Source organism: Barbatula barbatula (assembly GCF_947034865.1).
Source record: "Barbatula barbatula genome assembly, chromosome: 13".
Lineage (NCBI taxonomy): Eukaryota > Metazoa > Chordata > Actinopteri > Cypriniformes > Nemacheilidae > Barbatula > Barbatula barbatula.
The window spans coordinates 8,630,261-8,645,915 of NC_136776.1; the positions used below are offsets into that span (position 1 = coordinate 8,630,261).

The 15,655-nt window shown below is 38.8% G+C and overlaps 1 protein-coding gene across 1 annotated transcript; it reads right to left on the minus strand.

The window, feature by feature from the left end:
* Window positions 1-4,601: 4,601 nt before the first annotated feature.
* On the minus strand, window positions 4,602-14,887 carry LOC306902957 (polyunsaturated fatty acid 5-lipoxygenase-like; the record flags this gene model as incomplete). Its single annotated transcript, XM_079471877.1, has 10 exons — window positions 4,602-4,781; window positions 8,422-8,592; window positions 8,728-8,828; window positions 8,978-9,099; window positions 9,229-9,398; window positions 12,275-12,478; window positions 12,588-12,734; window positions 12,875-13,047; window positions 14,551-14,734; window positions 14,858-14,887. 10 exons carry the CDS (start codon window positions 14,885-14,887, stop codon window positions 4,602-4,604), a joined length of 1,482 nt encoding a protein of 493 aa, XP_079328003.1.
* Between the last annotated feature and the right edge of the window lie 768 nt (window positions 14,888-15,655).

Here is a 15,655-nt window from a genome sequence, read left to right on the forward strand (position 1 = left end):
GATTGGCTAGACAAAACATTGGGAAGATGGAAAGCAATAGTAATGTCTATTGTGATGTCCATAGGGGTATTTGTAGCAATTTTGATTACGTGTGGTTGTTGTTGCATTCCTTGCACAGATCACTGTGTAATCGCTTAATAGTTTCAGCTATTGAGAGACCGGAAAGCCCCAAACCATTTAATATGCCATTGTTATCTAGCTATACTGACGACACGGAGGACCAAGAATTTTGACCTCTGTCGAGGTCAAGAGAGGGATTATTGGGATTATGATGTTTTATGTATTATAAATTCATGTTTACTGTCAAATATATGTCCATGCTGTGCTGGGTTTTTTGTCTTGAAAACTAGTTGGCAGAAGGGTGTAACACAGCTCTGAGGTATGCAGAAGCAGGGTCTCAGATAACAAAGTGTGTGAGTGTATGTGTGTGCGTCAATCGCATCTTTCGGCAGGACCGGCTATTTTCAAAATGTTTTGCAAGGACCAATGGTTGGGGGAGAATGGAGTCAGATTAACATGTCCCGAGGTGATTGGTTCCGGAGGATTGAACGCCCATCCAATGAAGGGGAGGAGCCGAAGAGAGAATCGACGTCACATATTTTATAAATACTTGTAACCTGGAAGTGTGTATTCAGTTGTTCGTCTCATATGTATGTTGAGAGACAACCCCAGCTGGAAGAAGTTTTTACATCTGATAATAAATTCTACTTAAACTTATTGGGGAAAACAATCTCTTTGACTTTCTTCAAATTTTTGAACACGCAGGACTCAAGCGAAAAAGTCCGTTAGTATTGCCAAGTTGGATGGTGAGATCGTGTTGCACCATGGGGTGTGCCGGAAAACATGAGTAGTTCTGTCTTGGCAGTTACCAATGATTTGTGTGATAGTTTGAGTATTTCCCTAGATCTAAAGTTCCTCTCCTCTGTCATGGCAAAAGTAACAGCCATTGAAACAAAACAAGGTACACACTTGTGATAAATGAACACATACTTTTAATAAATTTTCTCTCAGTGTTTTTCAAACAGTGTAGTGTTTTTTCTATTACAGTAATCATTTTTAAATTATAGTCTTGGGTTGTCTAATATAAAATGATACATTAAGTTATAGGTATAGGTCTCATGTATTTTTCTGATATAACATGTGTTATGGGCCTCATGTATGAGTTTGAACACCTGCACACCCACCAAATATCTTATGACACTAAGACAGGCTGCACGACTGCACATCCACCACACACTTTTATAGACAAGTTTAATTTATCGCATGCAGATGCTGGGTTGCCCATTATTACTCTAAACCATGTGTTGGTTTTTAATAAAGCCAAAAATAAATAATGTATCGTCCGAAAACCCGGAAACAGGTCCAGATAAAGGTCACATGATATGTGTTTTGGAGAGGCGCTCGCTACGATTAAATTCCAATATGGTAAGACAGAAATATAACTGTAGCAAGTGTAGGACCGATTGAAATATAATAGTAGCGAACAGGAAAGGGGAAGAAACAAAGAAAAAGGTGATATCATGTGAACCGTGATTGATAGAAGATGATGTCAGGTGAAACATCCATCCATCCATTTTCTACCGCTTATCCGGGGCCGGGTCGCGGGGGCAGCAGTCTAAGCAGAGATGCCCAGACATCCCTCACCCTAGACACTTCCTCTAGCTCTTCCGGGGGGACACCGAGGCGTTCCCAGGGCAGCCGGGAGACATAGTCCCACCAGCATGTCCTAGGTCTTCCCCGGGGTCTCCTCCCGGTCGGACGGGCCCTGAACACCTTCCGGGGAAGGCGTCCAGTAGGCATCCGTAACAGATGCCCAAGCCACCTCAGCTGACCCCTCTCGATGTGGAGGAGCAGCGGCTCTACTCCGAGCTCCTCCCGGGTGACCGAGCTTCTCACCCTATCTCTAAGGGATCGCCCAGCCACCCTGCGGAGGAAGCTCATTTCAGCCGCCTGTATCCGGGATCTTGTCCTTTCGGTCATGACCCAAAGCTCATGACCATAGGTGAGAGTAGGAACGTAGATTGACCGGTAAATTGAGAGCTTCGCCTTGCGGCTCAGCTCTTTCTTCACCACGACGGACCGGTACATCGACCGCATTACTAAAGAAGCTGCACCGATCCGTCTGTCAATCTCCCGTTCCATCCTTCCCTCACTCGTGAACAAGACCCCGAGATACTTAAACTCCTCCACTTGAGGAAGGAACTCTCCACCAACCTGAAGTGGACAAGCCACCCTTTTCCGACTGAGGACCATGGCCTCGGATTTGGAGGTACTGATTTTCATGCCAGCCGCTTCACACTCTGCTGTAAACCGTCCCAGTGCATGCCGGAGGGTGTCAAACCAGGTGAAACATGATTGGAATATAAAAACAATTCCTTGGCACCATTCATGAACAAATATTTCAAACCCATAAAAGCAAATATTTATAAGCAAACTGTTAAGTTTCAGGTTCCTTTCGAACACAAAATTTCATTAACACTTTCTGTGTTTTGGATCACCATTAAAATCTCAAATCATAAATAGGTTGGATGTTGTGAGAGAATTCTTCTGCAGACCTGGGAGCACAAAAACAAGACACAAATGAGTTCAAAAGCTTGATGCCTCTCTATTTAAAAAGCAACACGTCTTTATATACGGTACCAAAAAGACATCTGGAAGGTTTCATATGTCCAGGGGTTCACAGAATGATCAAATAAGGTACAGCATTGTAAGACAAAGAATGTTGAGCTTAAGGCGGGCGTACACGGTGCGAATTCTGATGGTCGGAAGATCGTATGTCCACGCACACTTCACGAGTGAGTTTATCTGAAAATCATACGGACGAGGTGATATACGACACGATTTTACGACCTGCCGATTTCCGAAGCAATCGCACAAAGTTCCGCGCCAAAAACATGGAGTCAGAGGAAGATTTGCTTTTTTTTGTGGCAGCAATGGCTTGTGAAAGAATAAAAAAGAAAAGAAAAAGAAGGGCATGGCAAAGAGTTTGGCTGAAGAGCAGAGAAAAGCATGGACTTTCAGTTCAAAGCACATGCTTTGATGTGGTCGTGGAAGATATGGCAAAGTATATAACCATAGCGTGTCACGCAAGTTTGTGCATACAGTAACGTCGTTTTTATATATTTTTTGAACAAATGTTATTGCTGGAGAGTCTAGGTATTATAATTGTATACATACTGTTTTTACAGGCCAAATCTTTGATATGGAATACATATTGTATTGTGGGAGAAAAGTGATAAAGGGAAAACTGCCTTCAGGCCTTTTGTTATATGTTTAAATCCGCTGTAAAATATCATCACGGATGACCCTGTCCTCTTTTAAAATAGTCCACATTCGCTGTGGCGCTGCCATCTTTGTCTATCTTCTTCTGTGGTTTTCCTAGTTCGTGATTGGTCAACTTCAGATAGATCAACAAATCGACTCGTTCAACCGCACACGTCACGAATTCAAACCGATAGCTCATTAACTTTTTAGACATGTTTAAAAATGTTCGGGAGGTCGGGAAGTGCTCGTAAGGCACTCTGCTCGGATCGTAATTCCTCGCACTTGATACGAGCCGCGACCATACGAGCATACACGATTTCCACACGATTGAAAAAAATCGCATGCGAACTCGTACGACAGCAAAAATCGCACCGTGTATGCCCGCCTTTAGAGGGAATCCCCTCCTCCACACAAATAGCCAGAAGGTTCCTCCAATGTATTTAGCCAGGAATGTATTCAGTGAGCTCAACAGCTTCACAATTCATTATTTTGCTTATATTAATTTATTCAGAAATTAAATCTAACACTAACCTTGACAGTTACACAATAAAACCCCTCCCTCATACTTAATAAACTGTAAGCTAAAAAACTATAATTCCCTCCACAATCTAATTTAAGTCACACAACCACTGAAAACGTGTGTACATAAAATAATCTAAATCCATAGAGATATACGATGTCAATATGACTAAGGTATTTCAATAAAACAAAAATTATTATCTTAAACGAGCAAACCATATACCATGAGTAATGAAAACCATATAAATGAATCAAAGCATGTTACGATTTATACCATAATATTGGTATATTATTATGCAAGTTTATATGAATAAAGAAAATAATAAAAAGACATTAAATGGATTATAACATGATTTATAAAAGTGATGCCAAATAAACGATTCTTATATCTTGGCATGAGCTGGACCAACAATTCAATTCATTTAAATTTTATTTATATAGCACTTTTCACAATTTGCATTGTTCCAAAGCAGCTTTACAGGGGAAAAACGAAAAACACAAAAAAGGGTAAAACACAGTACATGAATAGTTTAACTTGTTATATAAGCACCTAGTAAATAATATCTAATGTCAGCAGTCTCCCGGTGGTTTATTTAGCATATTTTGCAACCAGTGAAGGGTTGATAAAATTGGGGTTATGTGATCGTATTTTCTGGACCTGGTTAACTTTACGCTTTCAATAAACATGAATCAAACATAATAAAAAAGGCACAATTCTCTGTGATTGGCCAAAGCATTACATATTGTAAGCTGAGGTGTTCTTCTCTTTATCGAGAATTCAGGGCGAAAACACTACTGTTAGGCCTAGAAAATATTTCTTAAATTGCAACACTGTTGGGGATTTTGTTTGGGGACAAATAACAGTAACCCATTGTTAATCCATCGTTACGGCTCTTGATGCTGTCAGTCAGCTCATCTAGCTTCTTGCGGAATGTCATAATGGCTTCCTTCACTGGTTGCTCTGTGAAAAGCATATCTGGATATTCGCCTAAAAACCGCTGGGGAAAAAGAAAAGACCAAAATTTGTCATTATTTGTACAAGGTTAACTGTTACTTTATTTAAGCTCTGGAAAATGCATTTGCAATGGTATGGTGGTCTAAAAATATTTTGTCTTTAGAAAGCCTACATACTGTTGTTTCACTTTTATTTTGTATTAAGATTATTAGGGGCCAAGCCCCAAAGAGGCGGAGACCCCTATTGTATCCTTTAGTTTACTTCTTATTATTGTTTGTTTTTCCACCATGGAAGTCTATGGCACACCATAGAACCATACGTTGAAAGTTATTAAATGTCACACAAGATACTAGACAGTCCCAACATTGTTCAGAGAAAATTTTTAGATTCTATTTCAATCCCTTTAGCACAGTCCAACATTTCACTTTTTCACATTTTTGCTCATAACTTCTTAACTGTGCGCTGTAGAAACAAAATACTTTTAAATTAATTTTATTCGATTTGGTAGGTAGGATCAAGAGACAGTGCTGACAAAAAGTTAAAGGATTTTCGCCAACATGGATTTGAAGCTGTATCTTTGCCAAACTTTCACGTATCGACACCAAAAAATCGTAGGTGTCATCATAAACCAGACTTGCTAACAAGCTGTGTTTCGGCGCAGCGCCACCTAGTTGTCCGTTATAATTATTTATTCTAATAACTTAAATAAAAGAGTTGGTCTCATTAGATGCGGGGTATCGCACTGAGTCGAACAATATCCAGTTTTCCCATATCGGCCATTTTGCATGTCGGCCATATTGAATAATGTTTGAAAATGCTTACGAACGCATTAGAACTCACTATGGGCCATCAGCACCATGTCCTGCACCATGTCCTGAGAGCCTGTAAAGATTCGGACCAACGCCATCTAGTGGTGAACACATTTATTTACAGGCCTATAATTTTGTCTCCATTTGTCAGATTTTCATGGGAGTCATGTCCAACGATACCAAACATGCCAGGTTTCCCCTTAAGGTATGGCCTGTAATGTGATAAAGAGCTAAAAAGCAAAGGCATCCGTCACCCCGATCGTGATGAAACCAGCATACATACAGAACATTTACTGTTTTACGACATATTACAGGCCAAATGTCAAAATTTGGTAATTCCTAAGAAAGTTTGGCTTATAATTACATAAAATGTTACATAGATTCTGATTGACTTAAAAATTGACACTGCAAAACTTTGTGTTTTGTGATCTTGATCGCCCCATATAAATTTGGTGACAGTGCCACCTAATGGCCAAAAGTTGTAAGCCATTTTCATGTGTGCTAAAATCTTTTTCCTGTATTTCTAAACTTGGTTCTCAAAATGTAATAATCTGACATGTCCAAAAGGGGCTATGGGCGTGGTAGGAGCTATGGCCACTACTACTTCTGTTGGTATATTTATTCTTAACCAATAGGAGTCTAGGCCAGCCGTATGAACTGTACATTGGAAAATGATGAATTTGACACAATCGTAGTGATGGCGCCCTAGCATTGACTCTACAGTACCACCAGGAGTTCAAAATTTCACTTTACAAACAGCTGTAACTTTTGAACCCATTGACCTACAGAAATTGTACTCGGCACGTCATGCACTCCTCACGCTTATCGCATTCCATGTTTCACATTAAGACTCTGCACATTACAGTACCAGCCATCTTGAAAAGTAGACCTATAAATTGTGATCGATTGTTTTGAAAATAGGCTCAAACGATATTTGGACTGAGCCGCACAGACAGGGTCTCTAGGGTCGAGTTGGGTTTTTTGACCAGGGGCCTTATAACAGCCACCTCATATGCTTTAGGCCATGGGTCTCAAACTCAGTTCCTGGAGGGCCACAGCTCTGCACAGTTTAGCTCCAACCCTAATCAAACACACCTGATTCAGCTAATCAACATCTTCAGGATAACAAGACACTTCCAAGCTGGTTGAAGCTAAACTGTGCAGAGCTGTGGCCCTCCAGGAACTGAGTTTGAGACCCATGCTTTAGGCACATAGTGTCAGAGATGAGTTAATAATACTAAGAAGAGGATCTGTAATTTCCAGGGGCATCTCTTTCAGTAGATTGTTTGGTATATGGTCTAGCATGCATGTTGTTGATATAGATGATTTAATGATTTAAAACAGGTCATCGTGATTTACGGTAGAAAATAATTGCCATTTCTCCTTAGGGGCACTGTAGTTAGTAGTTTGTTCGGCAAGTGTCCCTTCTGGTTGCATAGTTAACCTTTGCTTGCATATCTTCAATTTTATTTGTGAAGTAGTTCATTAATTCATCAATACTGATATCCAGAATCAGTTGCTGACGATTCATTTTTTGTCAATTTAGCCACTGTGTTAAATAAAAACCTAGGGTTGTGCTAGTTTTTTTCTATTAGTGATGCAAAGTCTTTAGAGCTTTCCTGTATTTTCAAATACTATCCTTCCATGCTGCACGAAATACCTCTAATTTAGTTTTCTTAAAGTTGGGCTCCATTTTTGTGCCACTTTCTTTAGAGCCTGAGTGTGTTCATTATAACATGGTGTTGGGCTGCTAACTTAAATCTTCTGTAAGTGCAGAAGAGCAACTGTGTCTAGCCTTTCCGAGAAGGTAGAGTTAAAATTTTCAGTGGTAATGTTATTAACATCGTTATTACTTCAACGTTATTACTCATGCTAGGGAATTGAGAAAATTCAGGCATCAAGAAACAAATCTTTGGTATATATATCAAATACCATATTTGTAACAAGGAGTTTGATTTGCAGCCATAGGCCAGTGAAGCAAGCATGATACCAGATAATGATCTGAAATTTCTCAGCGGTGAGCCAATAGAGACCGTTCATTTATTTCCCTTCATTAGTCAAATGTGTTGTCAAGGACTTGGACAACTTCAAAGGCAAGATCTTTTCTCAATATCTTTTTGCACCCTCAGATTCCAGATTTTCAAATAGTTGTATCTCAGCCAAATATTGTCCTGTCCAACAAACCAAACATCAATGATGATTCTGATGATGTATAATTCCAAAGATTTAACCCTAATGACTGGTTTTGTTGTTCAGGGTCACATTTATAGTGTATTGAGTTTTTTTCCCACTGGCTTGCTCAATGGAAACAGCTGATATTGCTTCTTCGATTTTTGTATTCCTGACAGGTTTTTCATTTTTGGGTGGAGTGTCTCTCTAACAATATGGCGATTATCGATACTGGATTGCATGTGTTAATTAAAGTGAAATGTATTATTGTTTTATTACCCCTCAAGTGGTTTCAAACCTGTATAAATGAAAGATAATTGGAAGAATGTTAGCAAGTGAAAATTCTGGGGCAGCATTGACTACCAAAGTAGGAACATTGACAATGGTAGACAAACGTGCCTCAGAACTGTTTCCTTTCCAAAATTCTTCAAAATCTACAGTATTTTTTCTACTTTGGTACTTTAACTGTAACCACAGTCACAACTGTCTGTAGAGTGTAGCAAGCAAACAATCTACACCAATAAGTAGAATTTAAAATGTATTTGAACCAACATACATTTCAAAACAATCTTTGGCCTTTTAATTCGTACTTTGATGCTGTGTTCCCTTACCTAGTAACAGGTTCATTCTTTTTCACGTGATTTAGACAAGGCTACTGCCATGTCAATTACAATTTCCAATGGATAAACAAATCAGATGACAAACCTCTCCTTTCTGGACCTGAGTGAGGTTCCAAACTGTCTCTAGAACAGTTCTGGAACAAACACGGTCAGGCAAAGTATTCATGATATGTTTCAGATCCACTGTGCCCTTCTCTTGGGGATGCCCCATGCGCATAGTGGAAGGACTGTTGGGAATATAGCCATACCACTCAAACTGGAACACAGAAGATTCTCTTTTAGACATCATGCAGAATACTGCCCAGCACTTTCAAATGCTTAGATATCATGCAGAATACAGCCCATCACTTTCTAATGCTCTTGCAAATTATCTTAAAGTGTGTTATCTCACCTGTCCAAAGTTGACTGCGGCATGCTGTGCTGAAGCTGTGAATATTACCGCAGTGAGGTACTCGGCTAGCTCCTCACGAGTTTCCAGAGACTGGGGAAACTCTTTAAACAGTGAGAATTTGCTTTAATCTGGTGTACAACTTAAGTTGATTCGATGCACACAAAAACATGCATATAGAATATACAAGAAAAGGCATGCTAGCACAGACAAACGAACACTGACATTCTGCTAAAGCTGAACCTGTACTCACTTTTACCCTCGGAGTCCATCATGCCATTTATGGAAACGTCCTTAACAAATTCTTGAATCTCCAGATCTTTTTTAACCGTCTCATTGCTGTCATAGTAGATCTTGATCACTTCGTCAACAAAACTACAGGAAGATTCATAAAATTACGAATCAAGAAAGAAAAAAACTCTAGATGCCAAATATGTTAACTGGGCAAATTTTAACTTTCTCCGTAGTAGTACAGAATCTGAACTCTTTTTACTTTCCACCTACCAGTTTATGGCCCCCCAGATCTTCATGCCATCATCTCTGTAGTAGTACTTGGGAGTGTTTTCCATTACTCTAGCTTTTATGTCCTCAGGGAAACACATTGACTTGTAGGTACAAGTCTCCATTGCCCTTTTCATCAATTCAACAATCCCAGCCTCACTTATGCTACTTATCTGGATACAGAAAATTCAGTAAATATTGTTTAAATATTCTCAGAAATGAACTAGCTCATAACCACATGTCTAGCATACTGAAGAGACCATCTTGGAGATTAAGGGATGACGTTTTATTCAGGTTTATTATTTTGTTTGCAGAGCCATTGCAGCATCTAAGGCTTTGCAAAAACTTAGGAAGTGAATACTATCTAACTAAATAGGCTAACCTTGAGTTAAGCGCTTGTGCAACAACTACGACAAGCCTTGATCAATGGAGCTCCGTTTTTACGATTCATCATGGCAACAGGCAACATCAAGGCAACAACTGCCCATTAGCACCACGGCTGAGCGTCACTGGCTTCCTATGCTTCGACCATTTCCCACATGCAAGCTTATCCCTTTGCATGAGGTGTCTACCTTGTATGTGCTTGTTGGACAGTTGTCTCTGTCTTCTTTGTGTGCATGGTTTGATTGAAGCCCTTATCATGTGTCCCTTTTTAATGTTAATGTTTTAAAGTTCGTCGTGAGACGGATGATTTTTCTAAGCAAGATAAAGGTCTAAAATCTAATGCTGCTAATCTTGCATTTCTGGCTGCTTAAAACAAGCACACAGTTTTATGTTAGCTTCTTTATGTTAGCAAGCAATATAAAGCCAGGCAAACTCGAGCTGTGACCCACTGCAGGCCTTCCATATTTAGCAGAGGGGGGGGGGTTGCGAGAATTGAGAACTGCTGGGCTAAGGTATAATTTTTTATGTGCCACCATTAAACATGGTGTCCATGGTGATGGTGCTGATGAATTTTGTTATTTTACTCTCTCCATGTAAAAATTATATAATAATTTCAATGTTTGTTGTGCATTTGCTTGCAAGCAGTGATTATTTATTGATAAAATGCAGTTTTATTTTATTTTAAACGCTTTTTTGAGTACAGTGTTCTATTATTCACAGGCTCTCTGGATACATAAAGATAACTCTCAAAATTATGTTCTGAATGAAGTGATCACTCTGCATGTAGGGTGTGCATGACCCCCACTCCGTCACAAATTAAAATAAATAAAATTTATGTTTGATCCCAGCAAGGTAAAAAATATGGAAATACATATTTATATGGAAAAATTACATCTGTGGTTAACACTGCACCCTTAAATGAACAGTACATCAAAGACAGAAATTACGGCTTGCCAGCCAAAGACATTGTAGATATAATCACATTTAAACAGAATTGCTTTGGATCCTAACAAGATGCTGTTTATATGTGAGTCTATCAAATTAGATGCAAACCAACCTTGCTAAAGACCCCTTTATCACCGATGAGTCTTTTACGGGCCTCTTTATTGATTGCAGTTGTGGAACGGACATGAGGTAACAGTAACTGTAAGAAGTAAAACATCTATTTAGCCATGTGCATTAAATCATAACAAAGCATAACCTCCAACAAAAAAGTGGTGGAATGGAAACTTTTGCTGCTTGTCCTTAAGAAAACATTGGGGAATGCATCTGATATGGCCCGTATGAGTCTAATCACAAACTTAATGAATTTGACATTGACAGGTGACAGCCAGTGATGTGCAACTGGTGCAACTACAAATAAGGGCCCATGCAGAGCATGACATTCACGTCTTGTGTTCAGCCAACTGCTTGTCTGTGCATGGATCATGTATATAATGGAGCACACAAATTAAGCTCCCAAGGGAACTGAATTGCCGAACTGCAAGGATCTTCATAAATTAAAAGTTTGTTTTTTAGCTCTGTCTGGGTAGATTGGCTGCAACACTTTAACACTTCTATACTGCCCTCTGGGCTTAATTCTTTTGGTTGAATTTAGGATTTTGAGCTCTTATTTTCCACTATAACAGAATGATGTTGGGCTTCTTCTCAATTTAAGAATAATTTTGCAGAAGAACCTCTTCCACTTGAATCCCTTCAATATGGTGGTGTGGGTATTCGTTCCCCAATGCGTGCACAAGGGCAGGGTTCCTCAGTTTTCAAAGCTGTCCTGAAGGACCCCAAGCCCTACACATTAGATGTGGTTGTGTCTTTCAAAGGCTGCATTTCAAGACTGATTGCGTCACAGGAGCGTGACTGAAGACTGGTAAGGCTGTCCCAATTTCGAAGTCTGGTTCAAACGCAGCCTCAAAATCTGACCTTCTTTCCCCAGGCTGAGAAGCAGGGCCGTGCACAGACATTTTAAGGGGCAGTGGCCGAAAAACATACTAAAAAGGGCAGTAAGATTAGGGGCAGGAGAAGCATTTTGTGTTGTGCTATGCTAGGTACAACTATTTGAAAACATTTATATAAGCAAAAGCCATTATTGCATTTTCATAATAATGGTGATTTGTTGAAATTATTTGCTGGCCAAAAATTATTTAACAGTTATAACATTGATTTAATAGGTTTCATGTACTCCCTCGCATTCTGGGCTACTGTTAATATGATCTTAATATTATGCTATATTATATTATGTTATAGATAACTTGTTTTAACTAAGAATATAGGTTATAGTGGGAAATGTACTGTTCTTGAGTTACAGTGTGAAAAATGGATGGTGCAGCTTTCGAATTGGGACACAGCTATTCTGTATTTGTCTCCCTCATCTAATACACCTGATTGAATTCATCAGCAGAGACTGGAAGATTTAAATGGGGTGCGTCCAATTAGGATATCATACAAAATGTGGATGGCTGAGGGTCCTCCAGGACCAGTTCAAAAATCCTGCAGCACAAGTTCCCTTTCGTAAGGTAACATCTCAGGTTATGTAGTTAAACAATGGTTCCCTGAGGACCTGACGCTGCATCTCTTCACAATGGTTCATGCATTCCTGTCCACGTCACCATCGTATTAGTGACACAATCTTCACCACTATTTACTTGACTGTGTATGGAAAGACTCTTACCTTGTATACAGGGTGGGCAGTAGAAAGCTGTCTGTACATGGCTACTGCAAAAACCTCTGATATCAGATGTGTCTTGAGAAGGTGTGTGACCAGCTGATGTACATTAAAGTCTGAAGATTTTACCCACATCTTGGCAAGCGTCCAATCGTATTCATTGTCACTTGGGAGAAAGATCGGGCTCCTTTCCCCTGGTTTTTGACTGAGCTGTTTCAGCCAAGCAGACATTTTGGTCAAACAACACATACGTCTGAGCAAATTCCCTCATTTAAACTTGGGTAATTCAGTTCACACTGATTCTTTATGGGACACATACCTGAATGGCAATTGGCACCATTTGGTTGTGTTTGTTGTTGTACAGTAGGCAGATGGGTGCAGTCAAATAGTACTGGGTGTTTTGACTTGTCCCATTGGCTTCCAATCCATCCAAGATTTCATAATCCGTTATGTAGATGTTTCCTTCCTGTAAACACAGAGATATTTTATTAAGCGCACACAATTGTATAGTTGAAACAAAAAGTCTGTAAGCTAAAATCACATCACAACCAGCAAGACTTGTAAATACACAGAACAGCTATCAGTTATCAATTCCAAGTTTCTGACCTTTATTTCCTCTTGTAAAGTGAGACCTCTCTTCAGAAAGCCCTTCACCATCTCATGTGTGACTGGAAATTTCTCTGGAAGATTCACACACTTCTTGATCATGACAGGATTGCAGCCATTTAAAAACTGATAGCCAAACATGTAATCCGTATTCCAGTCTTCCGTCACTTTCACTGTCCAGTTGTCAAAAATAAAATTTCAGTTAACTGTCAAAGGCTTTACACTTGTGGAAAATATGCCCCCAAATTGTTAGTTTCCCACAATCATTCTTGATAAACAAACTATTCAAACCCAGAAGAGGAGTCTCATTGATGTCAATAACAAATAGCTCTTTAAAATGTGCTATTTCATCCAAGAACTGAAACCAACTTCTAGTCCAGTCAATTACTTTTGCCACCTGCCTGAAACAGAATATATAATTTTAGACATTTGTAGACAACTCGTTTTTATATAGATTTTTTTCTCTCAATTTAACAAAGTACTGTGGCCATGAAACATTTTCTCAAACTTACAATTTAATGTAATTCCACCGCAAGTGTGATAATTTTTCTTCATTAAAATTAATGTCTAAAGGCAGTTCCTTCCCTGTGTCTTTTAGGCTCCGAGGAAAGCCTTCGCGGGTCGGTGTCCAACTTGAACAAGAAAAATGACATAATTTACTTGTACAATTGCACTGAGAATTACCACAAGGAAAAGCATTTTTATTTATTTATTTGGTTCTTTTTATGTAAAGGCCAGTTTAATTTATAAATGAGTAAATAAGACGTTTGCTGGTCGCCTTGCCTTTTTTTAGGGTAAATTATATCTGAGAACTGGCATGTACAAAAGTTTTTTTGTCAAATTTATACTATGAAAGGGTAAATATTTTGAGGGAAATGGAGGAAAGTACTACGGCAAATATGTGCAAACTTGCGCCTGTGGATTTAACCGCAATCCACGCATCACTACAGGACAGGGTCTGAGAAGGGAATGAGATGCTGCATTCGTTTACATTATGCAACTTGATTGTGTTCTGCCCATCATTATACTTCCAGCGTCAGCCGTCACACATAACGTGGTGACGAGGCGGCAATTAGAATACGATAAGTTGCACACGTTCTTTAGTTGCATAGGTTCCTATTTGCTTCATCATTCAACGTCGCTGAAATGTTTTTTTAAAACATCGTTTATTCTCACTCTATAAAATTAAGAAATGCAGACTCTTTTAGTGCTTTAAAATCTACATTGAAAACATACTTTTTCCGTAGTATATTCCGGCTAGCATATTAGTTAATTTGTGGTTTTTAAATTGGTTTTGAGAAATGACTGAATTGGCATTGTTGTGCATTTTATTTTTGTTGCATTTTTGTGTAAAGCATCTAAGCACAAAATGTATTATTATTATGATCATTAACAATATACACTCCAACGCTACTATTAAAAAAACATTAATAACAAAACATTTATAATAAATCAGTATATTAAAATGAACTGTGTCTATAGAGAGAGAAACTAAAGCAAACAAATATTGTTTCATCAAACCAGAATATTGTCTTCTTAGATTTAAGTTCTTCTTGTCTTAAAATGTCGGTGTCATCCTGAGGCAATCGAGCTAAGTGAACAACAAAGAAATACATAAAAGACAAAACAATAACAACAATAATGCTTTATTAACAACAAAGTGAGTCTGTACATACCACTGCCCTCTCTGATCTTCACTTCCTTTTTGTCTAACCAGGAATAACATGGGAACTCTAAGGACTTTCCAGAGGGAGTTTTCACTTCGATTTTCAAACAATACCAGGGAGTGTAGTCCTTATCAATGTTCACCTGCACAATGTCTCCAAGGTACTTCTCTACATTGATGTTAATGTTGATATCCTGGGGAACAAAATATAATTTATTAGACATACAGTATTATGTATGGGAAATAAATAAACATCTCTCACACAGGCATTGATAAAGAGGGATTAACCAATGTTGCTCAGTGTGACTGTGTGTTACCACAACCACAGCTTCTGCCGATCTTTCCATTAAAATATGGATCATATACTCTGTGTGACACTATGCAGCTGAATGAATCAAAAACCTGCCAACCTCTATCTAACTCTTATGAAATGGTGTTCACTGAGGAAAAGTTAAGGACGAAATTATTAGCTTTTTTCAGCTCCTAGTAGTGAAACAATGTTACATTTGTGCATACTACAAATGTCATCACTAAGCTAATGAAACATTGGCTGATATCTCCTTTGAATACGGTGGTAAACTAAGGGTATTTTCCTGGGGAGAGATACTCATTACATACGAGTGAAAATCTGACATGCGTGGACTTTATCTCAAATGATTAGAATGTAACATTAATACTAAACACCATTTTCTAGCCAAAAGGCTGATTGCAAATATTACTTGACCAGGACTTCAGTTCACTAGTTCATTTCTCATATAATTATTCTAAAAAATGAACATTATTGTGTGGTTAAAACACTGTTTATAAGTATTACTTATGGTTTATTCTCTGAAAAATCTAATCCTAACATCTGTGACTGCTGATTTTGTATTATTCTTAATCTTCTCTTCGTGTGCTTTTGGTACACAAAATGCCACATGTGCACCAATCTTAGGCACCAATCTCATGTTGTCAGGACTCTGTCCTTCCTGTTTCGAGTTTTCTAGCTTTGAGACCAATGTTGTGAGATGGAAGCGCTGGCTGCTTCGTATGGCGGTGCTGACTTCAGCAATTAAGAATGGCTCAGCTGAGGTTTGAACTGAAAGCCGAGACTATCAGACAATACAGGAGTGTTC